We start from the raw sequence: 23789 nt of genomic DNA on the forward strand, positions 1-23789 counted from the left end.
GCAAAATCCAGGTTTTTTTTTTAATTTTCTTTTTTTTTTCATTTATTTTTATTAGTTGGAGGCTAATTACTTTACAATATTGTAGTGGTTTTTGCCATACAGGTTTAAAGTGAAGAAAGTAAAGAAAACGACTAGAACTTTCAGATATAACCTAAATAAAATCTCTCATGATTATACAGTAGAAGTAACAAATGGCTTCAAGGGATTAGATCTAGTAGATGGAGTGCCAGTGCTAGTGAAGAACGATGGACAGAGGTTCGTAACATTGAACAGGAGGCAGTGACCAAAACCATCCCAAAGAAGAAGAAATGCAAGAAGGCCAAGTGGTTGTCTGAAGAGGCTTTACAAGTAGCTGAGAAAAGAGAAGCGAAAAGCAAGGGAGAAAGGGAAAGATATACCCAACTGAATGCAGAGTTCCGGAGAATAGCAAGGAAAGGTAAGAAGGCCTTCTTAAATGAACAGTGCAAAGAAGTAGTGGAAAATAATAGAATGGGAAAGACTGGAGATTTCTTTAAGAAAATTGGAGAGATCAAGGGAACAGTTCATGCAAAGATGGGAACCATAAAGGACATAAATACTAAGGACCTTACAGAAGCAGAAGAGATTAAGAAGAGGTGGCAAAAATACACTCAAGAACTGTACAAAAAAGGTCTTAATGACCCATATAACCATGATGGTATGGTCACTTACCTAGAGCCAGACATACTGGAGTGTGAAGTCAAGTGGGCCTTAGGAAGCATGACTACAAACAAAGCTAGTGTGGGCGATGGAATTCCAGCTGAGGTATTTCAAATCCTAAAAGATGATGCTGTGAAAGTGCTGAACTCAATACGCCAGCAAATTTGGAAAACTCAGCAGTGGCCACAGGACTGGAAGAGGTCAGTTTTCATTCCAATCCCAAAGGGTGGTGCCAAAGAACGTTCAAACTACCACACAATTGCACTAATTTCACATGCTAGCAAATAATGCTCAAATTCCTTCAAGCTAAGCTTCAGCAGTACATGAACCAAGAACTTCCAGATGTACAAGCTGGATTTAGAAAAGGCAGAGGAACCAGAGATCAAATTGCCAACATTTGTTGGATCATAGAAAAAACAAGGGAATTCCAGAAAAAAACATCTGCTTCCGCTTCATTGACTGTGCTCAAGCCTTTGATCCTATGTGGATCACAGTAAACTGGAAAATTCCTCAAGAGATGGGAATACCAGACCACCTTACCTGTCTCCTGAGAAACTTGTATGCAGGTCAAGAAGCAACAGTTAGAACCAGTCATGGAACAACAAATTGGTTCAAAATTGGGAAATAAGTGTGACAAGACTGTATGTTGTCACCCTGCTTATTTAACTTCTATGCAGAATGCATCGTGTGAAATGCCGGGCTGGATGAATGCACAAGCTGGAATCAAGATTGTCAGGAGAAATATCAACAACCATAGATATGCAGATGATCCCACTCTAATGGCAGAAAGTGAAGAGGAACTAAAGAGCCTCTTGGTGCAGGTGAAAGGGGAGAATGAAAAAACTGGCTTAAAATTCAACATTCAAAAGACCTCGATCTTGACATTTGGTCCCATCACTTCCTGGCAAATAGAAAGGGGAAATGTAGAAGCAGTTACAGATTTTATATTTTTGGGCTCTAAAGTCACTGCGGATGATGATTGTAGCCATGAAATTAAAAGGTGCTTGCTCCTTGGAAGGAAAGCTATGACAAACCTAGACAGCTTATTAATAAGCAGAGACGTCACTTTGCTGATGAACGTCTTTATGGTCAAAGCTATGGTATTTCCAGTCTGGACGTGAGAGTTGAACCATAAAGAAGACTTGAGTGCCAAAGAATTGATGCTTTAAAATTGTGCTGCTGGAGAAGACTCTCAAGAGTCCCTTGGACTGCAAGGAGATCAAATCAGTCAATCCTAAAGGAAATCAGCCCTGTATATTCATTGGAAGGAGTGATGCTGAAGATGAAGCCCAGGTACTTTGACCACCTGATGTGAAGAGTCACCTCATTGGAAAAAATGCTGATACTGGAAAAGATTGAGGGCAAAAGGAGAAGAGGGTGGCAGAGGATGAGATGGTTAGATAGTATCACTGACTCTGGACACGAATTTGAGCAAATTCCAGGAGATGGTGAAGGACAGGGAAGCCTAGTGTGCTGCAGTCCATGGGGTTGCAAAGAGTCAGACCCAACTTAGCAACTGAACAACAACAATCAGAGTGACAGTTGTCCTGTTGGATTTTTTTTTTTTTTACCTGTAGGAGACCTTCTTAATTGGGGCCTGAATCTGATAGAACAGATCTTAATGAAATCAGCCTGGAACCGTGTCGTCTAGAACATCTGCCTCCCCACCCTGTCCTGACTGCTCTCGTTCAGGAACACCAGGGTAGCCGTGACTCCATCTCTGGGCTTCTAAGAACATTGGGCACTATTAATAATTACACAGATTTTATGCCAGTTTGCAGTTTGCCAGAATAGACATTTAAATACGGAAGGAAGTATTTTTCCTTCCACCTGAAGGAGCAGTGACACACTTCTTTCAAAATCTAATCTATGTATTTTATTCCCTGGTACTGGATTTACTTTCCTAATCACATGTTTTCATTGAATAGCCATGAAGGTTAATTTCTCTTCTTTACACACACCTGGGCCCGTTGGCCAATGAAGCCTCGTCGTCTCAGCCAGCAGGCGTGTAGGGTTTAGAGTCAGCTGTCAGTGTCAGATTTTCAAAGTCATTTTCCTAGTAAAAGAGGTGAGCTACAAATACATTTCCTAACATTTGAGGAACTTCTTGATTACATACAACATCACCATCTTAACAACTCTTGGCATTTTTGCTTGGCATTTTCTAGCAGTTTTTAAAAACCAGCATAGTGGGCATATAGTTTTCAAACAATAAAATAGTGATTTTAGTGGGCAGTATCAGAGTTTGGACAAATGTCCACAGTTGCATGAGCTCCATTGCAATCAAGATAGAGAATGGTCTGGGACTTTCCTGGTGGTCCAGCAGTTAAGCTTCCTTGTTGCCAATGCAGGGGGCCTGGGTTCGATCCCTGGTCAGGAAACTATATCCCACATGCTGCAACTGAGTTTGCATGCCACTAAGACCCGGCACAGCCAAAGAAATTAAAAAATAAACATTCAAACTTGTTTTTTTAAAAAAAAAGATATAGAATATTCTCATCACCCCAGAAGGTTCCCTCGTATGACCCCGTCCCCTGGTGACCAGCATCCATCCTCTGTCCTTGTACTTAATGCCATTTCTCTTCCATTGTTTAAGCAGCCGTGCGTTTCTGCGTGGCGGAGGTCCTGCCTAGCATGCTGACACGCCGCGTGCTTGATCTTCATCACTTGTTTTGGTGACTGTCTGCTGGGAGCCTTCCGTGTCATCGCTGCCCCTCCCCTGCAGCACCGTTTCATTTTGCATAGATGCATCTCTCTCGTTGGACATGCGTTATTGTGATCAGGAGTTGCCTCCTGATCGTTGGCTAATATTTTTTTTTTTTCTTAGAATTTTTACCTTTTAAGATAGTTCTTGTGAAATAGAACACTGCCCTCAGTGAGAGGACAGCAGTCATGACTGGTTCTTCAAGTTGGTCCTGTCAGCCCCGCTTCCGGACACCAGGCTGAAGAGAAAGGTTTCCTGCCCCAGGTCAGGTCAGCGTGAATTCCACTCCTGGGTGGGGACCTCGTGGTGCAGTGACTGCAACTCATTTGGGTTAGAAGGAGCTGCCTTTAGTCCCGCGTGTCCGCTGCCCGCTCACCCCACCTCAGCCTCCTTCTCTGAAACTCTCCTGTGCAAGAGTACTCCGCCCTCTTTAGACCATGTGTGTTGGGGAAGGTGAGTGAGATACGGGATTTTGGTTTCAGTTGCCCCCATCTTTTCCTGATGCTCTTCCACGGATTCCCCAGAGAGCAGGTGTGGGCAAGAGCAGAGGCTGAGCCGGAGGGCACGTCCCGAGACCATACCCTGCTTCCGTGCTGCCCGCTCTCTGCTCCTTCTCTTCTAGTTTTGGTATAACTGAAAATTACACATCCACTTACATTTCTAATCTCTTGTTATCTGACGAAGACTCAGAAAATGCTCGCAAATAGTTGTAGCAGTGGTCTCCATTTTTCCTTCCATCTTTTGCAGGCTTATTGCTGGTTTTTGAGACAGAAAGAGGTGTGCTTTTTCCTGGTAACTGAAGGCATGTGCAGTCACAGTCCCAGAGGCTCTTGCTTTGTGGGTGGCCTCAGTGTGTTTTGATGGGTGTTGTGATGGGTCCTGAGTGTCAACACAAGCTGCACAGAGACAGGAGTGGAGGTGGTGGTGAGAGCTGGTGGCCCCTGCCCAGCCCTGACAGGCTGCCAGGTGGGGTTTAGAGAAATCAGTCTCCTGGGCCAGGATACCATGAACATACATTCACTTGGAACGTCCCTGTTACAGAATCCAAGCTCATACTGCTCACTGTATGAGCAGCCAGTCAATTGAGAGACAGTTGTTGGGGCAGGAACAGCCACTTTATTTGGAAAGCCAGTAGATCGAGAAGATAGTGGGCCAGTGTCCCAAAGAACCATCTTCTCTGAGTCAGAATTCAGGCCTCTTTTGTACTAAAAGGGGAGGGAATGAAGGCAAGCATTTCCTGGTTCCAGTCAGCCTCCAGAGGGGATGTGTTTTCTTCCTTCCTGCAGCCATTCACAGGTGAGCCTCGTCAGGATGTTTCCTGTGAGCTAAACAAAGGTATTTCAGCTTAATGTTCATTACCTGAGAGGCAGGGTTCCCAGGGATGGGTCATGGTGTGTAATTTAAGCTTATAGGCAACATCCCTTTAGTGAGTAACTTGTGGGTGCTTATGTGCTAAGTCGCTTTAGTCATGTCTGACTCTGTGCAACCCAGTGGACTGCAGCCCCCAGGCTCCTCTCTCCATGGGATTTTCCAGGCAAGAATACTCGAGTGGGTTCCCATTTCCTACTCCAGGGTATCTTCCCAACTCAGGGATCGGACTTGTGTCTCTTCACGTCTCCTGCTTTGCAGGTGACCATTATTGCCACCTCTAATAGAAAACAAAGGTTCTTCTCTATGACATCCCTAACTCTGAGGACTCACAAGAACATCAGTACTTTTTTTTAAAGAGTCTACCCAGCCAGGATCTCCCTCTGTGTTCCATGGACCCTGGTCATCTTCCTCCGCCCCAGACTCCAGTGGGGGTACCAGAAGGGCTAGAGGCACTGCCCCCCAGTGCAAGCACCTGCCCCGGGGCAGCTATTTAAACCTAAATTCAAATGCAGTAAAAGCCGAAGTCCAGTTCCTCAGGGGCCCTGGGCACATGTGGCTGCCACCTGGAAGGCAGTTACAGAACGTTTCTGTCATTGCAAAAGTTTTGTTGACAGTGCTTGGGCAGGCGCCATGGTGAAACTGGACTCAGGGCATGGGGCCTAACTGTCGTGGGTTCGCTCCTTCTTGTCACGTGAGCCAGTGAGAGTAGGGAATTTTCTGTGGGCTGTAGGATGCCCTTTTTTTTTTTTTTCCCCCTTGAAGTCAGTGTGTGTGGAGGGGTGTGCGTCTGGTCCCACTGGACTGGCTTCTGTGAGGAGGACACATTTCCTTGACTGGTGACACCCCTGCGTCAGACTGGTTCCAATTATCTGTGCCCAGTTTCCTCATCTGTGAAATGGGGGTGCTCACGGGCATGAACGAGTCCCTGTGGGTAAAACTCTGAGAACAGTGTTTGGAGGGTTGGATTTGCTCCCAAGAGAAGGCAGTTGTCACCTCCTATGGGGCAGGTGTGCCCTCCACTGGGCTGGGCAGCACAGAGAGGAACTTCTGGACCTTCTCCCCCCACCTTATCTTTTGAAGCTGCAGGCACCCCAGAGAACAGCACCCCAGTGGATGCAGAGCCCAGCCAGTGGGTGTGCAAGGTGTGTTCAGCCACCTTCTTGGAGCTGCAGCTGCTGAATGGTAAGGGGCAGGCACCTGCTGGGCCAGACGCCAGGGAGTCCCTGGATGCGTTCACCCAGACGCGCATTATCACTTCCATCGGCGAGGATGTCAGGACTCCCCTGGCTCCGCTCCTGGCCTGTGTCCTGCAGGCCTCCTCCCAGGGATCTGTGCTTTGGCTTGAAGTCCTCTGCGTGTCTGGCACTGAGGGATCTTGTTTTCTTTCCGCCAGCTCAGCAGAGTAGTTCAGCTGAGGAGGAGGGTAGTGGCGGCTGTCTTTGTTTTTGTGGCCTAAGTGTTTTCAGCCTGGTGGACTCATCATAAGCATCTTCTGCAGAGCACCTGTTGGGCCACTTGGAACAATCCAAGAGCGTCGCCCCAGCTGGCCAGCAGGAGTCGGCCCCGGAGAAGGAAGCAGATGTGCCCCGGGGGGAACCTGCTGAGGTTCCCAAGACTGTCAGTGCCACCAAAGAGCAGAAGAAAAAGCCTCGAAGGGGAAGAAAACCCAAAGCATCCAAACCAGAGCAGCCTCTAGTCATTGTTGAAGGCAAGGAGCCAGCAGGTGAGGGTGGTACTGGGGGAGGGGCCATCTTGGGGGGCGTGGTCCTGGGAGGAGCCATCTTGGGGGCGTGGTCCTGGGGAGGAGTCAGCTTGGGGCGTGGTCCTGGGGGAGGAGTGCTGATAGCTAGAGGGGCCTGAGGCCATATTGCCTCCTTGGCAGGCAGGAAAACTTGGTCCGGAGTCGACATGGAGGTGCTGCCTAAGCCCTTCTCTTGCTGTGAACCAGCTGTTTCGAGTACAGCTTACTCCCAGTGCAGTTGGTAGAGTGCGTGGGCTGTGAACTTTGATAGGTGGGTTCCCCAGTGTAGGCGGTCTGGACAGAACATTTCCATCTCCTCAGCCACCCATCCTGGGAGCTCTGTGCTCAGCATCTTCCAGGCCACGTGTGGAGAAGACTCGCCCACATTGGGCTTCCCACTCTCCTTCGGTGCTGAACCGTGTCGGTCCATCATGTGGGTGCTCCAGCATCTGCTCCCTACAGGCATGTGGCTGCGCTCTGGGCCATGGCTAAAGGTGTTACTCTGACTCTAGTAGCCTCAGTTGAGTTTGGAGGGAACTTGGTCTCTCGGGTGAGGGGTCCCCACAAGGCCATGTCCCCTCAGCCCTCATGGCCTCACCAGAAGTGCCACCAGATTCCTGGCAGGTCTGGCATGTAAGGACCAGACTTGATGCTCAGACACTCGTGAGTCCCCTCACTGCCTTTCTCACTGACCACCCACTGGGCAGTTTTTCTTCTTGCTGTCTGCTGTAGCCCAGGATTTCTTTGTGAGTGACAAGAAATTCTTGTTCTCTGTCAGAATTAAAGAGAATTCAGAGGAGCAGCCCTCAGATAATATTCTCAGGAAAGGTGGTTTAAGCTTCCCCTGGACAGTCTCCATACTTCTCTATAAACAAGAAAAAAAGACAGAAGTGAAAAGCTTATTAAGTGATTATTTCACTAATTATTAGTTGCATTAGGAAGACACATAGTAGGTGAAGTAGATAAAGCTTTTTGTGTAATCTTACCATATTTCATTTGTCAGTCCTGGGTCTCTATTACTGTGGTCATTTGATATTTAACTCTTACAGAAAATGATTATTTGCTTTTGAACATACTCACGATGACCTGTGTAATTACAGAAATTAATATTCCTAAATCTCTGTCAGGATGAATTTAATAAGTTATAAGACCGTACTATATATCAAAGTGTTTCGTTTTAGGTGGTACGAAAAGGGATTGAAGTAGAGTCATGATTCCTGTGGCTTTAAAAAGAATCACTGATTCCAACTCCAGTTTTGAGTTAAAAATAACATTTTGCTTTTTTCAATCTGCAGGCAAATGTGTGGATTCTAAAGTACTGCTGGTTTTTTTCCTCTGTCAATCTTGTGACCCGTGTCTAGGGCATTGGCCTGGCTGCGGCCCCTTGGGCCTGTCGTCTGGGTTCAACTGTGTTCTGTCCACGGCCCCAGCTGTGACACAGTTTGTCTCATCCCCTTCTTGCAGAGCAAGTGACAGAGATCATGACTGAGGTCGAGCCCGTGACTGCGACGCCAGACGAGCGGATCATGGAGCTGGTTCTGGGAAAGCTGGCCGCCACCCCCAGCGACACCAGCTCAGTGCCAAAGTAAGTCCCAGCATGGCACTCGGCCTGGCTTCACGGGCAAAGGCGTGTGGCAGCTAATCCATTTCAGAGGGAAAGCCTGACGAGAGGGGATGGTTTACTTCTTATGGGAAATGCCCGTGTGTGGGGAGCAGCAGGAAGGTCCTGGAGCTCAGGGAGTAACTAGTGCAGCCTCTTTGAAAATAGATGAAAAAGTCTTTCTATTGTAGTAAAATACATATAGTATAGAATTTATCATCTTAGCCATTTTTAAGTGTATGGTTCAGTGGTTTCAAATACATTCAACTTCTTTGTGCAACCTTCCATCCACCTCCAGAATTTTTTCATCTTCCCCAAGATGAAATTCCATCCTTATGAAATACTAACTCCCCATGTCTCCCTCTCCAGCCCCTGGCACCCACTATTTTGCTTTCTGTCTCTGCAAAGACCTTACAGGAGGTACTCATGTCTCTCAGGACCTCGTATAAATGGATCACACATAGTTGTCCTTTAGTAACTGGTTTACTTCACTTAGCATAATGCCCTCAAGGTCCATCCATATTGTAGCAGGTATTGGAGTGTCCGTCTGGTTTAAGTCGGAATATTACTCCATCATGCAGGAGGACCACACTTGGTTCATCCAGTCGTCCACTAGTTGATACTTGTGTTGTGTCTAACAAGGCTGCCACAATGGAACAGTTTGTATCTGAACTTCTATAAATTTAATATTCTGCATTTCTCTTCTTTTTATGAATGAGGAAAATGTTTATATTTTAGTTATTATTCTTAGTAATTTTTTGCCCTGAAGTTGAATAAGCCCGTGACAGTGTTTCAGGTCCTTTTTGAAGTGCGTCCTTCAGTGTCAAAGCATGCCTGGTCCTAGACAGTCCAGGAAGCTATGTAAAAACAGAGCAGAGAGTATCAGAAATGGTGAGTATGACCTACTTATTCATGCTCTGTCTTATTGTCCAGAGGATTTCGATAACTTACTGCTAGAAACACATTTAATAAGGAGAAGAAGTTTGAAAAAATCAGGTTCAGGGAGGATATGAAACAGGGAAGAGGCAAGTGAAGAAAGCAGAAGAGATGGGGTCACTCTGGCCAACGCACTCACTGAGCTCCAGGCTTCTGGTGACCAGAGTTAATGCCGAGGGAGATGAGTGGCTGGTGTGGAACGTTCAGGGTGTCTCCCTTATCCAGAAGCCCCAAAGCTGGGGGACACCTGAGCCCAACACCCCCCTGCGGCGTGGAGCTAGGAAGATTCGACCGGCGCTCTTTCCCAGATGACTGTAACCTTGAACTTTTCTCCCCAGCGACCCTGCCTCCCGCCTGCCTCACCAGCCCGTGCGTCTCTCCCGCAGGTTCCCGCATCACCAGAGCGGCACCATCACCCTCAAGAGGAGCCTGATCCTCTCGAGCCGGCACGGCATCCGGCGGAAGGTGGCACGTCAGCTGGGTGAGCACAGGCGCGTGTACCAGTGTAGCATCTGCAGCAAGGTCTTCCAGAACAGCAGCAACCTGAGCCGGCACGTGCGCTCCCACGGTGAGTGCCCGCCGCCACCCGCTCCGCCCCGGGGGGCCGGGCCTCGGCGCGCCCGGAGGAGTGACGGGCTTGTCACTGGCTGGCCCTTAGGTGACAAGCTGTTTAAGTGTGAGGAGTGTGCCAAGCTGTTCAGCCGCAAGGAGAGCCTGAAGCAGCACGTCTCGTACAAGCACAGTAGGAACGAGGTGGGTGATGGAGGAAAGCAGAGCAACGACGGCCGGAGAGTCCCAGGCGAGGGGGGTGGGGAGAGGGAGCCGGAGGGATGCTGCCGGGGATCGGGGAGGAGCCGGAGGCCAGTGTGGGCACCAGGGTCACCTGGATGCTTCTCTGTCCAGGGCATTGGGTCAGCCAGGCACGGTTCGTGTGTCTAAGCTGGGCGGGAGGGTAGCAGAGGGAGGGGCTGTGAGACGCACGACATTGCTGGAGCAGCTCCCTTGAGAGGGTGTCCCCGCTGCCCCACTGCTGCCCGCCCCCCCGTCCTCCTACCAGGTCGACAGCGAGTACAGGTACCGGTGTGGCACCTGCGAGAAGACCTTCCGCATCCAGAGCGCGCTGGAGTTTCACAACTGCCGCACAGGTGAGCAGCCCTGCCCGGCGCTGAGGCTCAGGTCCCTGGCGGGGTGGGACCCAGGTGCTCCAGCAGGGGGTGAAGGTGAATTTAACTGGTAACCTCACCTTTAAGGAGAAGGCAGTGGCACCCCACTCCAGTACTCTTGCCTGGAGAATCCCAGGGATGGGGGAGCCTGGTGGGCTTATGGGGTCGCACAGAGTCAGACACGACTGACGCGACTTAGCAGCAGCAGCTCACCTCTAAGATTCTGCTCCATGTGGTTTGCTTTCAAGCAGCTGTTACGCTAAGACATGCAGATGGAGAGCTCCCATGTAAAAGATAATTTATTTTATTTCCTACTATTCATCAAAAGCAGCCACATATGGTTGCATTTGCGGCTTCCCTGGTGGCGCTAGTGGTAAATAATCCTCCTGTCAACGCAGGAGATGCAGGTTCCATCCATGGGTCTGGAAGATCCCCTGGAGGAGGGCCTGGCAACCCACTCCAGTATTCTTGCCTGGAGAATCCTATGGACAGGGGAGCCTGATGGGCTACAGTCCATGTGGCCACAAAGAGATGGACACAGTTGAGCAACTGAGCATGCACATGGCTGCATTTGAGATTGGGGAGGTTTCATCCTCACCAAGAATGTTGAGCGGCCGTGGAGGGTTTGTTCAGGGATCGAGGAAGAAGTACATGCAGAGGTGGGGTCACGGCTGGAGGAGTGGGCTTCTGCCTCCTTATTGGTAGGACCTTACTCAACCATCCACGCTCCTCCATCCGTGGACCCACTTGTGTCCAGCAAAGGCCTGGCTGCTTCCTCTCACTGACTGGTTTTGCTCTGAGCCTGCCTCTGTCCCTGGTCTCCACTCATGCTCTGGACCTTCGTCTGCTTGTGTGTGGCTGAAGCATGTGCTCAGACCAGCCTGTGGCCAGGATGGGTTTCTGGGCCTAGCCAAGCATCCAGAGCTCAGTAGCTGGCCAGCTCACAGCTGGTGAGCGCACATGATGTACATAAATCCCTGAGGATGGCCAGGGGATGGCTGTGCAGAGCTCAGCTGGTTGGGGTGGCCTCTGTCTGTGGGTGAAGGCTCACTGCCCCCATCCCCAGCCTGGGAGGACGGGCACCGGGGAGGGTCACCGTTGTCTTTTCGGCTCCTCTTCTAGGAATCATGGCACCTAGGCAGGGGGGTGGGAGGGGGTACTGGTGGCAGCCGGCTTAGACACTTCCCAAGTTAGCACTTAATTCCGAATCCCCCTCCCGTTGACCCTCCATGTGGGTCCCTGTTCACTCTGTGTCTCTGTGCTGGTTCTTGTTAAAGGTGCTGGCCAGTCCTCATCTTGGGGCATCCTTACCCATCATATCCACCATCGCTGCCCTCCCTGCCGGCGCCTGCTCCTGCAGGCTCTGCTCTGTCCCTTTGTTTGATTCGTGTGCTTGTTCCACTCTGCAGGCTTCTGTTGGAAACCAAGGCTGTTTCCTCCACCCACCGTGGGGCTTTTCTGAAGTGGCAGGCGAGGCTTGTCTCACTTGACCTCAGGATGCTCTGCAGTGTTGGTCATGGGGTGAAGTGGACTCGGAAGCTTGCAGGTGGATCCATATAGTGTGCCCTGCCACCTGCAGTCTGCAGTCCAGTGTGCCCCAAACCTGGGGAGACCCACCAATTTTTGATGCTGTATCAGTCAGATTGTTCACTTAGGATGGCTTTCTTATCCCTCCTTGCTATTCTCTGGAACTCTGCATTCACTTAGGAATATCGTTCCCTTTCTCCTTTGTCTTTCACTGTTCTTCCTTTCTCAGATATTTGTAAGGACTTCTCAGACAACCACTTTGCCTTCTTGCATTTCTTTTTCTTGAGGATGGTTTTGGTCACCACCTCTTGAACAGTGTTACAAACTGTCGATCGTTCTATCTACCTATCACTATCTATCTGTCTATAGTTCTGTCTGTCACTCTATCCACCAGATCTAGTCCCTTCAGTCTATTCATCACCTCCACTGTATAATCATAAGGGATTTGATTTAGGTTGTACCTGAATAGCCTAGTGGTTTTACCCACTTTCTTCAATTTGAGCCTGAATTTTGCAGTAAGGAGCTGTTGATCTGAGCCACAGTCAACTCCAGGTCTTATTTTTGCTGACTATATGAACAATGCAAAGAAATAGAGAAAAACAATAGAATGGTAAAGACTAGAGATCTCTTTAAGAAAATTGGAGAGATCAAGGGAACATTTCATGCAAAGATGGGCACGATAAAGGACAAAAACAGCCAGGACCTAACAGGAGCAGAAGATATTAAGAAGAAGTGGCAAAAATACACAGAAGAACTATACAAAAAAGGTCTTAATGACCCAGATAACCATGATGGTATGATCACTCACCTACATCCAGACATCCTGGAATGTGAAGTCAAGTGGGCCTTAGGAAGCATCACTATGAACAAAGCTAGTAGAGGTGATAAAATTCCAGCTAAGCTGTTTCAAATCCTAAAAGATGATACTGAGAAAGTGCTGCACTCAATAAGCCAGCAAATTTGGAAAACTCATTAGTGGCCACAGTACTGGAAAAGGTCAGTTTTCATTCCAGTCCCAAAGAAGGGCAATGCCAAAGAATGTTCAAACTACCGCACAATTGCACTCATTTCACATGCCAGCAAGATTATGCTCAAAATTCTTCAAGCAAGTCTTGAACAGTGTGTGAACCGAGAACTTTCAGATGTATCAGCTAGATTTAGAAAAGGCAGAGGAACCAGAGATCAAATTGCCAACATATGCTGGATCATAGAAAAAGCAAGGTAATTAAAAAAAAAATCTGCTTCATTGACTAAGATAAAGCCTTTGACTGTGTGGATCACAACAAACTGAAGAATATTCTTAGTGAGATGGGAATACCAGACCATCTTACCTGTCTCTTGTGAAACCTGTATGCAGGACAAGAAACAACAGTTAGAACCAGACATGGAACCATGGACTGGTTCTAAATTGGGAAAGGTATACATCAAGGCTGTATACTGTCACCCTGCATATTTAACTTATATGCAGAGTACATCATGAGAAATGCCAAGCTGGATGAAACACAAGCTGGAATCAAGATTGCCGGGAGAAATATCAATAACCTCAGATATGAAGATGTTACCAGTCTAATGGCAGAAAGTGAAGAGAAATTAAAGAGCCTCTTGATGTAGGTGAAAGAGGAGACTGAAAAAAGCTGGCTTAAAACTCAACATTCAGAAAACTAAGATCTTGGCATTCAGTCCTGTCACATGACAAATAGTTGGGGAAAACGTGGAAACTGTCAGATTTCATTTTCTTGGGCTCCAGAATCTATGCGGATGGTGACTGCAGCCATGAAATTAAAAGACACTTGCTCCTTGGAAGAATAGCTGTGACAAACCTAGACAGTGTCTTAAAAAGCAGAGAGGTTACTTTTCTTACAAAGGTCCATCTTGTCAAAGCTATGGTTTTTTCAGTAGTCATGTATGGATGTCAGAGTTGGAGTATAGAGAAGGCTGAGCACCAAAGAATGGATGCTTTCAAACTGTGGTGTTGGAGAAGACTTTTGAGAGTTTCTTGGACAGCAAGGAGATCCAATCAGTCATTCCTAAAGGAAATGAGTCCTGAATATTCATTGGAAGAACTGATGCTGAATCTGAAGCTCCAATACTTTGGCCACCTGATGCAAAGAACTGACTCATTGGGAGAGACCCTTATGCTGGGAAAGATCGAAGGCGGGAGGAGAAGGGAACAACAGAGGATGAGATGATTGGATATGGCATTACTGAGTCAATGGACATGAGTTTGAGCAAATCTGGGAGACAGCGAAGTAGAGGGAAGCCTGGTGTGCTGCAGTTCATAGGGTCGCAAAGAGTGGGACACATCTTAGCGACTGAGCAACAGTCAGATGGGCCTGCGCTGACCTTGGTGCCCCGTGGCACGATGGCGCCCCGTGTGGCCACGCTCGGTTCTGCATGAGCGCACTGGGTGGGTGGGTCAGAGTGGAGGGTGACACAGGTCCTGTTTGGTGAGGCTGGCTCAAAGCCGAGGAAGAAAAGTTGTCCTTTTTTTAATCTTTATTTCTCTGGACACAAATGAAACAGAATGTACGAAGACAAAGCAGCAGTTGCTACACGTCAGCAGGAAATTCTGTTAAAACAGACGTTTGTGGTTCTTTGTTCTATAGACGTACCAGAGCAGCTGTTGATTAAAGTGTAATTTCTCTGTAATTTAAAACATTAGAAGTTTTGAATGGAAAACAAAGGATAAATTGGGAACTGAGCTGATTTGTGTAATATATATTTGCACCATTATACTTTTGTATAGTACTCACATTAGGAGAATGTGTCCTCCATAGGCTGTTAAGTCGGGGAATTGTGTGAGCCTTGAAATGATGGTCTCTTGGGCTTTTCTCAAGGTTTTGCTTGGCGGAGCCTGTCCTGGGTATGAGGAGGCATGAGTCTAACTCTTGTAAATGGCCCTCATCTGTTCTCAGCCTTTCTGAGGGAGCTAGAGAAGAGCTGAGGTTCATGTCTAGGCCATTGGGCAAGACAGGCACCTGGGCTCCCATGCAGCCAGCTCCCCTGAGATCCCCCATCCCATCCGCACACCTACCCTTCACCAGAGCCTGCGTGTCGGGCTGCACTCCCAGGCTTGCAAGCCTTGGAGTTGCCTGTCCTTGAGACCAAAGAAAGAGTCCGGAGACAGAAATATTACCTTACATGTCAGAAACACACACCCACCCCCCACCCCCCCCACCACACATCCCCATTTATAGGGGGAGATTGCCTTCAGGTTGGCTTGTCAGTTACCAGGGAATCCAGCAGCTGGGGCACACCCCTCCCAGCCCCTGAGGTTAACAGCCAGGACCAGCAGGAGGGTAAGTATTTCCCTTTAATGAACTAGCAGGTGGAGTCTTTCTGACCTAAGGATTAGGACAGTCCCTAGCTGAGGCAGAGGGCAAGCGGTTCATGTGAGTGGAGGTGAGACAGATGCTGGGCAAGCAGATGGACAGAGAGCTGGAGGACCGCCGTCCTGCGTGGCCTGACCACACACCACGTAAAAGGTGTTTGTTCTCGTTGCTGCATTTTGTCAAGACACCAGTGTAGACCTTGAGGGCAGCAGGATTATGGGTGGGAGAAGGTTGTCCTTGAGCGCCTGTCTGGATTCCTGAACTGGTGACACGTGGATGCTGCGGCGGGAAAAGCCGCCTGAGCTGACAGCCTGATCTGACAGCTGCTCCAGCTCCACGGTCACCAGGCAGAGGCCACCTCCGTGGGTTGGGAAAGGTTGGAAGTGGGTCGTCTCCATTAGCTAGGAGGTACTCGTTAGAGAGGGAGCTGAAGTCCAAGGGCTGCACTGCACTTTCCACGGCTGTCAGGATCTGTCTGGGGTCATGGGGCCAACCTGCCTGGGAGGGAGACTCATCTATGTGGTTTGGGAGGCCCAGGATGGGTGGGGCCTCCAGTAATCTAATGGAATAGTGCTGTAAGGTGTTGTTCATTCACTTAGTTGTGTCTGACTCTTTGCGACCCCATGGACTGCAGCATGCTAGGCCTTCCTGTCCTTCACTGTTTCCCAGAGTTTGCTCAAACTCATGTACACTGAGTCGGTGATGCCATCCAACCATCTCATCCTCTGCCAGCCCCTTCTCCTCCTGCCCCCAATCCTTCCCAGCATCAGGGTCTTTTCCAATGAGTCGGCTCTTCACATCAGGTGACCAAAGTATTGGAGCGTCAGCTTCAGCACACTGTGAGGTGTGGCCCTTCACTAAGCAAGATGGCAGATGCCCTTGTCTCTGGTGGTCTTCTTCCTAAGAATCAATGCTAGGGAAATCTAGGTGGGGAAAAAAAAAAGTTACCAAGAACTACTAAATTATCTGCAATATCAAAAATAGTGAAGTCAATTTGTGATACATGAACTGAGTAGAATCTTATGTAGCCATTAAAATAAGTCTGAAAATCTTTGCATGCTGAGCGCATGTGCTGTGCACACAGGCACAAACCCAGGTCCAGGGCATTGTGCGGACACCCCTGGGGCTCACCTGGGCTGCACATTGGGGTCAGGAGAGAAGTTAACTGCTGAGGCCTGAGCCCCCCGGGGACCCTGGGTAGAGTCTGGAGCTGGTTGGGTTGTAACAACTGGGGGTGCTGCTGGCGTCTGGGGCAGGGGAGGCCAGGGATGCTGCTCAGCATGCAGACTGTGGGACACCCCCCCACCCCCCTCCACTATGATCCCGCCCAAGTGTCGGCAGCGCACAGGCTGAGATTCTGGGATGGGGGTCCATTGTGAAGCAGAATGAGAAACCCAGTCAGAATCAGTGTAGAAATTGAAACTTTAACTCGGGGATTGGTGCACTCAGCACGCACTGGCTGACCACGGGAAGTGGTCACTGGGCTGTAACCAAGGGCCCAGAAATGAGCGCGATGCAGGGCATCCTCTGGCCCTTGCTCCAGAGCGGGAAGCACACTGTCATGCCCCCACACATAGGTGACACAAGGCAGGGCTCCTGGGCTGCAGGAGGGCCAGTGGGGAGCAGGGACTCCCTTCTGGGGCTGGTTTAGGTGACAGACCCTGGCAGGAGCAGGGTGGGTATGGGGGTTAGGGGGTGACATGAGAGGTGGGAGCAGGGGACCAGTCTGAGAGGAGAGTGCTGGCTGAGACCCCGTGGAGGGCCAGGTGGGAGAGAAGGGGCGGGTTTTGGGTGGGCTCTGGGGGAGCATTGGGGGGCTAAGCCTGGGGCGGGGTGGGAGGCAGCTTGTCTGAGGTGGGGTGGGGGGAAAGCGGGGACGGGGGCTGCAGTCAGGTTAGGGGGTGAGGGCCCAGGCCTCTTGCCTCGCTAGGAATCCGCAGATGTGGGTCCTGGGGGCGAGGGGATGGGCTGAGTGTAGCTCTGTCTGCTCGGCACAGGGCTCAGGCCTGGCCGGGCAGGGTGTCCTCTCAGTTCAGGTGGTGGCGGCAGTGCCTTTTCCTGGCTCTGTGCTTTCCCTGGGCCTCATTGCCGGCCCCAGGGGAACGTACCCAAAAGCTGCTTCCTTTCCCTACCTCCTCGACAGATGACAAGACGTTCCAGTGTGAGATGTGCTTCCGGTTCTTCTCCACCAACAGCAACCTCTCCAAGCACAAGAAGAAGCACGGGGACAAGAAGTTCGCCTGTGAAGTCTGCAACAAGATGTTCTACCGCAAGGACGTCATGCTCGACCACCAGAGGCGGCACCTGGAAGGTGAGCGCACCTGTGGGGATGGGGTGACGCCGCCCCGCCTCCGTGGCTGCCCGCTGTAAGGCGCTGCCTGACGGGCACTGGCACAGCCTGAGGTCCTGCTGGGAACTGTCGCGTCATGCATCGGTGGGAACTGGAGCCATCCTGAACACTCCATGGGGCGCGGGGAGGATGTTAGGGAAACTGGACTCTTTGTGGGACTGAATGTTCTCAGTCACCCAAAACAGTTTTTCCAAGGAGTTTAATATTGAGGAAATGCTTCTGATACAAGTAGGGAAAAGACAGGATATGAAATGTCACACGGCGTGTGCTTTCAGCCATGTGGGTGGAACAGCGTTGCAGGAGGATGCTGTGGGGGCCACGAGTGACTCCCCCTCATCTCCCTCTGTTTGTCGAGGGGCCCTGATGACCCTCGCCAAGTCCGATGGGCCTGGGGCTGCCCTTCATGTGGTGGGTTCACGAGAGGCCAGCACAAGACAAAGGTGGACTTAAGTGGGGTCAGTAATGGGGTGGGACGTGGCAGGGCAGTTGAGGGAAGGAGGTAAGACAGGAAGTGAGGTGTGTGTGCGGCGGACCCCACAGGGCAGACCCGACGGGAAGGCCAGGGCACCAAACAGAAGGAGGAGACCTGGGCCCCTGGGCCATAGGTGTGTCCTGAGCACCCACCTCATCTGAGGCTTTCTCTAAGAACCTGCTCTGACAGACCCTCTTTTTAAGTGGCATTTCAGCTTTAGTGGCTCAGATGTAAAGAATCCACCTGCGTTGCAGGAGACCCAAGTTTGATCCCTGTTTTGGGAAGATCCCCTGGAGGAGGGCATGGCAAGCCACTCCAGTATTCTTGCCTGGAGAATCCCCGTGGACAGAGGAGCCTGGTGGGCTGCAGTCCATGGGTCACAGAGAGGCGGACATGACTGAATGACTAAGCACAGCACAGCACAATCCTAATTTTTATTCTACAGGTCACTGCTCTCTTGCCAACCAGCCTCTGTAAGCAGCACTCACTGAGCAGAGCACCTTCTTATTAAAAAAAAATATCAAAAAATCACTTTACAAAGAATTACGAATGGAGTATATGCCTGTTGGGGGAAAAAGTCAGATAACAAAGTTGTACGTGAAGTCTGACCACTGCACACAGCTGTGTATGTACATGTGTCATCGTGGCTTTTAATACATGCCTGGTCACGTCCTGCCTCACCTTTGCATCCTGCCTTTTTACCTGGCCCTTCCTCACCAGGTTCATAGGCTCCACCACTCCCTCTGTGATCTGGGGCTGCTCTGAGGGCCTGGTGTCCACTTAGTGATTGGGTGGCCTTGGGTATGCTCCTGGGCTTGTCTCCTCACCATCTGCAGTGGGGATGACCACTGCGCCGACCCGCTGGCCTGGTTGAACTGGACCCTGATTATCAAGCCCCAGGTGGGCCCCTAAGAGCTGCCATTACCTGGAGAAGTCAGGTGTTTCCTGATTGACAGATGTGTGGGTTGCATTTTACAACTTTTATCTCAACGTTTGACAGCTGACACAGCTCAGATCATTTTCCTTGGGAATGATCATGCGAATACTGTGTGGCTGTTCATGGCCTTCCCCTCTATATAGAAGCATAAACCGCACCTGCCTCACACCTGCCTGCTTTACCTGCTGGGAACTATTTGTCTCCAGGTCACCTTGCCAGCCACGTTTGAGCCTGGTTCTGTGTTCACATGGTTTATGTGAGAATGCCCCAGAAAGACAGGTCAGTGGTTAGTAAGAGACCTCGAGAAAGAACTTCTTTCTTGTTTGTATCCAAAAATTCCTTCTTTCCTGAGAACTTCTCAGTCTGTTTTGATCCCAATTATGAACACTTGGGCTTCCCAGGTAGTGCTAGTGATAAAGAGCCTGCCTGCCAAATGCAGGAGGTGTAAGAGACCAGGGTTTGATCCCTGGGTGGGGAAGATTCCCTGGAGGACAGCTTGGCAACCCACTCCGGTATTTTTACCTGGAGAATCCCATGGACAGAGGATCCTGGCAGGCTGCAGTCCATGGGGTTGAAGAGTCAGACATTGAAGTGACTGAGCACGCACACATGAACACTTATGCCTTAAAATTTTTATTGTTGTCTTAACTGTTTACCTTGATCCTGATTGGGCTGTTTTAATGTAAAGTATGAATATTACTATCTTTTTAATAAATATGCCCGCTTACTTGCAGCTGCCTCAAAGAATCCCACCTTTGTCTTGAGCCTTTAGGTTGATCACAAATGCCTTCCTTACTGGTAACGCATTCTGACTCCTCTACGTTGTAAAACTCACTACCTTTGGATTTGCAAGTTTCAGGTGCGGCCGGCGGTAAGGAGCCTGTAAGGCATGGGCTCCTTTGCTCCCGTCGCCCGGGCTCCGTCTCCGAGCGGCAGGTGGCGCTAGTGCGTCATGGACAAGAGACCCTGCGGGCTCCTTGGATCCACCCGTGGGCAGCCCTGACCTCCGCTGGTTGGGCGTGCCCCTGGCGGGTGGCGGAGGTTGGAAGGGACCGGGGCGCACTGACTCTGACTCTCGCGGGCCGGGGTTTCAGGAGTCCGACGGGTGAAGAGGGAAGACGTGGAGGCCGGTGGCGGCGAGAACCTGGTGCGCTACAGGAAGGAACCGTCTGGATGCCCGGTGTGCGGCAAGGTAACACGGGTTGGTGCGGGACCCGGGACCCAGCTCACCTTTTTCTCTGGGAAACCTCAGCGCTCTACCCACTGCACGCGGGGACGGGGTGGGGGTGAAGGTTTAGGATCGAGTGGATACTCGGGTGTTCTGAGCCACGGGGTCCCCTCACTCGGTGCTTTGGTCATCTGCGCTCTTGCCGTCAAGTTGGGTCTCCAGTGAAGGAGCTCAGCCTTGTCTCTGCTTGGCCACGATTTGCCACCGATGCCGCCAGAGTGCGCATGTTCCATCTCCAGTGCCCGGAGCCGGGCGCATGTGGTGGAGGGGGAGGACGTTCTAGGTTTACATCTTGGTCAGTGGTGATCCACCCTCACTATTTCCAAATGAGACACTGACCCAGCCACGGCCACACACGCCATGCACGTCCATGGATGCTGGTGCCCCAAGTAAGCAAATCAATGCTGAGGTGTCTGAGCTGGCCATCAGAGGGGCCCGACTGCTCGGCAGACCCTAAACTGCCAGAGTGCACTGACCATCTGAACAGCCCCGGGCCACGTCCAGCAGGGGCATTGATCAGCCCTGTGTGGGGAATCCTGTCCAGGTGCTGCCGTCCAGGCCACGTCAGCTTATCACGGGAAATGGTGGTGGTCATTGCGCTTGTGCCCCTTGCAGTTGCTCCATCCTTAGACTTGCCTCCCACCACTCAGGAGGCCCAGGCTCTCAGTCCCACAAGCCCACGGGAGCCACGTGGCCCTGGAGTGTTGGTGCACCCTCAGCAGACACCAGGTCCAGACGATGGAAGAGTGAAACCCCAGGCTGCCGGCCAGCTGTGATCTAGCCCAGCCTGCTGGCACGTGGCCACATTGCCAGATCTTTTGACCTTTTCAAGAGAAAACGGAAATTCATGTTTTTATGGGAAATTTCCTGATTTTTTTTTTTCCAAACCACAAAGCAAACAGGTCAGCTGGGTGGTGTGGCCCGTGGACCCACAGTGGGGGCCCTGACTCAGTGTGGGTTTAGAGGCTGGAGGGGCAGAGCGAGCTGGTGCATCAGAATGCACACCTGAGCCCAGGTGTCCAGGCAGGGGTGGGTGAGACTGCCCTGTGTCCACGTATCCTGCTCATCCTGCCCGCCGACCACTGGCTCTAAGGAATGACAACACCGTGTCCCTCCTGTGTCCTTGGGAGACCCTATGCATGAACCAGCCAGCTATGTGACTCACACTCAGACACGTTTTATTCTGTGAGATGTTCAACTGAACGCTCACAGAGGGATGCTGGCAACAAAGGAGGCTGAATGTCTCTAGAACTGACTTCTTCACTGCCTCCAACTATACCTTGTCTCCAGCCCTGCCTGCCTGGGAAGACAGGTGCTGGGGGACACCCAGGGCCTCTGTCCCTCTCCAGAGGTGCCCATCTTCCTGCTCTGCTGACTCGACTTCCTGCCCAGCCTCTCTGGGCTATGTGGTCTCAGGTCTGTCGGCCCCAAGTCACCTGCAGATCTTGAAAGGAAGTGTCCCTCAAAAACATTTGCCTCTGTTCCTTGTGAACCGTTTTCGCTTTCATTCAGGTTTCAGTCTCTTTCTGAGAACATGGGTGAGCTCTAAGGAGATCTGCTCCTCTGGTTACTTGACCATTAGGGGGAAAGCCATGTGGCCAGAGACTTTAGATCAGTGGGGTCGCGGGGGTTGGTCTCTGCAGCCACATCTGGATTAGTATTGATTGGGTGAATGGCTAAGTCCCCACCCTCATCACTTTAGACAGGAAATACTGAGAAATTGAGGGAGGTGATAATAATTATGCATGAAATAGGGAACACAAACCGTAACTCTCTGATACTCACTTTGAGAAAACTGCAGCTGTTTGTGTGACTTACTCTTTTTGGTAGGCCCCATTCCAGTGAAATATTTGAGTAAAATTGTGAGCAGAGTAGTTTATGGTGAAGACTAGAGAATGGTTAGTTCTGTATTATAATGTAAGCACCAGTTTAAACGGTTAAACGATCATGATTGCAGCACCATGCGATTATTTCTCTCGAACACTGAGGATCTGTTGCAACTTATATTTTGGGAGGAAACTACTGCCTTTTTGTGCCCGATTATGTTCCCTCAGTGAGGTCCTACATGCGTGGTAACAGGTGCGTGGTAATAGGCATCTCCGCCCCCACTCTCCTGCCCTCAGGTGTTCTCCTGCAGGAGCAACATGAACAAGCACCTGCTGACCCACGGCGACAAGAAGTACACCTGTGAGATCTGCGGGCGCAAGTTCTTCCGTGTGGACGTGCTCAGGGACCACATCCACGTCCACTTCAAGGTGAGTCCTGCGCCTGGTGCAGCTGCAGGGCGCGCGGGGAGGCGGGGCGCGCGGGGAGGCGGGGCGCGCGGGGGGCGCGGGGGCGGGGAGGCGGGGCGCGGGGGGGGTGGGGCGCAAGGGGAGGCGGGGCGGCCCTCGGGGTCTGGGGGATCTTGTTGCTGCTCTCCAGGTGAGCTCTCTTGAGTATTTGCTATGTTTCACGCCCACGTGAAGGGTTCACGTTAAAAACTCTGCGCGCCAGGTACCTCCTGGGAGAAGACCAGGGGTCAGGTCAGGGGCTTTTGCTTCCCTCCCTACCTTTGAGGAACGTGAGATGAGAGCTTGCCAGTGTGCAGGGTAGTGAGGATTCGGGGTCGCTCTGGGGGTAGAAGTGCCGATCCAGGAAAAATGAAAGAGTGGTGGGTGCCCAAGTGAGGATGGAGAACACGCCCTCCAGGCGCCGCCCGGCTCAGGGACTGTTCCTGGGAGCTCCAGCCCTGGCGTGCAGTCGTCTGAACTCAAGCAGGACCTGATGGCACCATCGTCGGGGCGGGGTGTTCCGGGTGACCCGAGGACACAGTTTCCGCACCTAGTGTACAGGTCACCGGTTAAAGCTTCTGCCGAACAGGTTAGAAGCAGAACATGGTGATTGTCTTCCAGGACATTGCGCTGATGGATGACCACCAGAGAGAGGAGTTTATTGGCAAGATTGGGATCTCGTCAGAAGAAAACGATGACCATTCAGACGAGAGCGCAGACTCAGAGCCTCACAAGTACAGCTGCAAAAGGTGTCAGGTAACTGGACCACGGCTGCAGAGTGCATGGGCTAGCAGGGGTGCTGGCCCCCAGAGGCTCAGGCATGGGTGGGGGCCCTCCCAGACATCCTGGAGGGCGCCCCAGGGCTCGTTGCTTCTCAGGGATGATGGTTGTGGGTCTTATCACCATCACAGGGACCACCGTCTCAGAACCAGTCTGGTCCACACATGCCTGTGTATCTGACCAGCGTGGACCTGTGCGCTGGGGCTTCTCTCCTTGGCTGTGCCCTCCCACACAGCAGAGGGCGTTGCTTAGAGGCTGGGGGGAGGGGGGGGGGAGGGGGGGGGAGGGGGAGCTTTCCATATTCAACAACTGGTAGACCCTGTGGCTTCACGAAGTAGGTCCCTGTGTTCTTCTGGGGCACCGGTACCTGTGTGCTGGGCACCCGCACCTGGCCCTGCACTTGTCAGGACCTTTGGGCATGGGGGAGAGATGGGGTCGGTTGAGTGTAGAGGAGAGGAGTTCTAGAAGCTGCCTTGTGGCGGGTGGGGGACGGGACCTGCTGTGAGAGTTACGGGAGGACCTGGGGTCCACCTCTTATGGCCCCCCCTGCTTCGCGGTTTTGCCGGGCACTGGCCCTGCCCCTTGGAGTTCCGCTCTTCTGCGTGGAGGCTGGTTCTCCCCCTGTGCCCAGGGCACCTGCGTGGAGGCTGCACCTTGTTAGCCATGGGGATGGGCTGCGTGCGCAGGTAAACAGCGT

General features: G+C 51.2%; 1 protein-coding gene across 3 annotated transcripts in view; it reads left to right on the plus strand.

Moving 5' to 3' along the window:
• Window positions 1-23789, plus strand: part of PRDM15 (PR/SET domain 15) — a 59100-nt gene that overhangs the window by 20085 nt on the left and 15226 nt on the right. For 2 of the 3 annotated variants that reach the window (XM_061167540.1, XM_061167538.1), the window contains exons 6-15: window positions 5834-5935; window positions 6252-6476; window positions 7959-8079; window positions 9417-9598; window positions 9689-9783; window positions 10088-10175; window positions 17196-17363; window positions 19906-20003; window positions 22163-22294; window positions 22934-23068. In XM_061167540.1, coding sequence (XP_061023523.1) covers window positions 5834-5935; window positions 6252-6476; window positions 7959-8079; window positions 9417-9598; window positions 9689-9783; window positions 10088-10175; window positions 17196-17363; window positions 19906-20003; window positions 22163-22294; window positions 22934-23068 — 1346 coding nt within the window. Of the gene's footprint in view, window positions 1-3379; window positions 4718-5833; window positions 5936-6251; window positions 6477-7958; window positions 8080-9416; window positions 9599-9688; window positions 9784-10087; window positions 10176-17195; window positions 17364-19905; window positions 20004-22162; window positions 22295-22933; window positions 23069-23789 lie in introns of those variants that run through there. The other variant, XM_061167539.1, reaches the window with a different exon arrangement.

This window comes from Dama dama, chromosome 19 (assembly GCF_033118175.1).
Source record: "Dama dama isolate Ldn47 chromosome 19, ASM3311817v1, whole genome shotgun sequence".
Taxonomy (NCBI): Eukaryota; Metazoa; Chordata; class Mammalia; order Artiodactyla; family Cervidae; genus Dama; species Dama dama.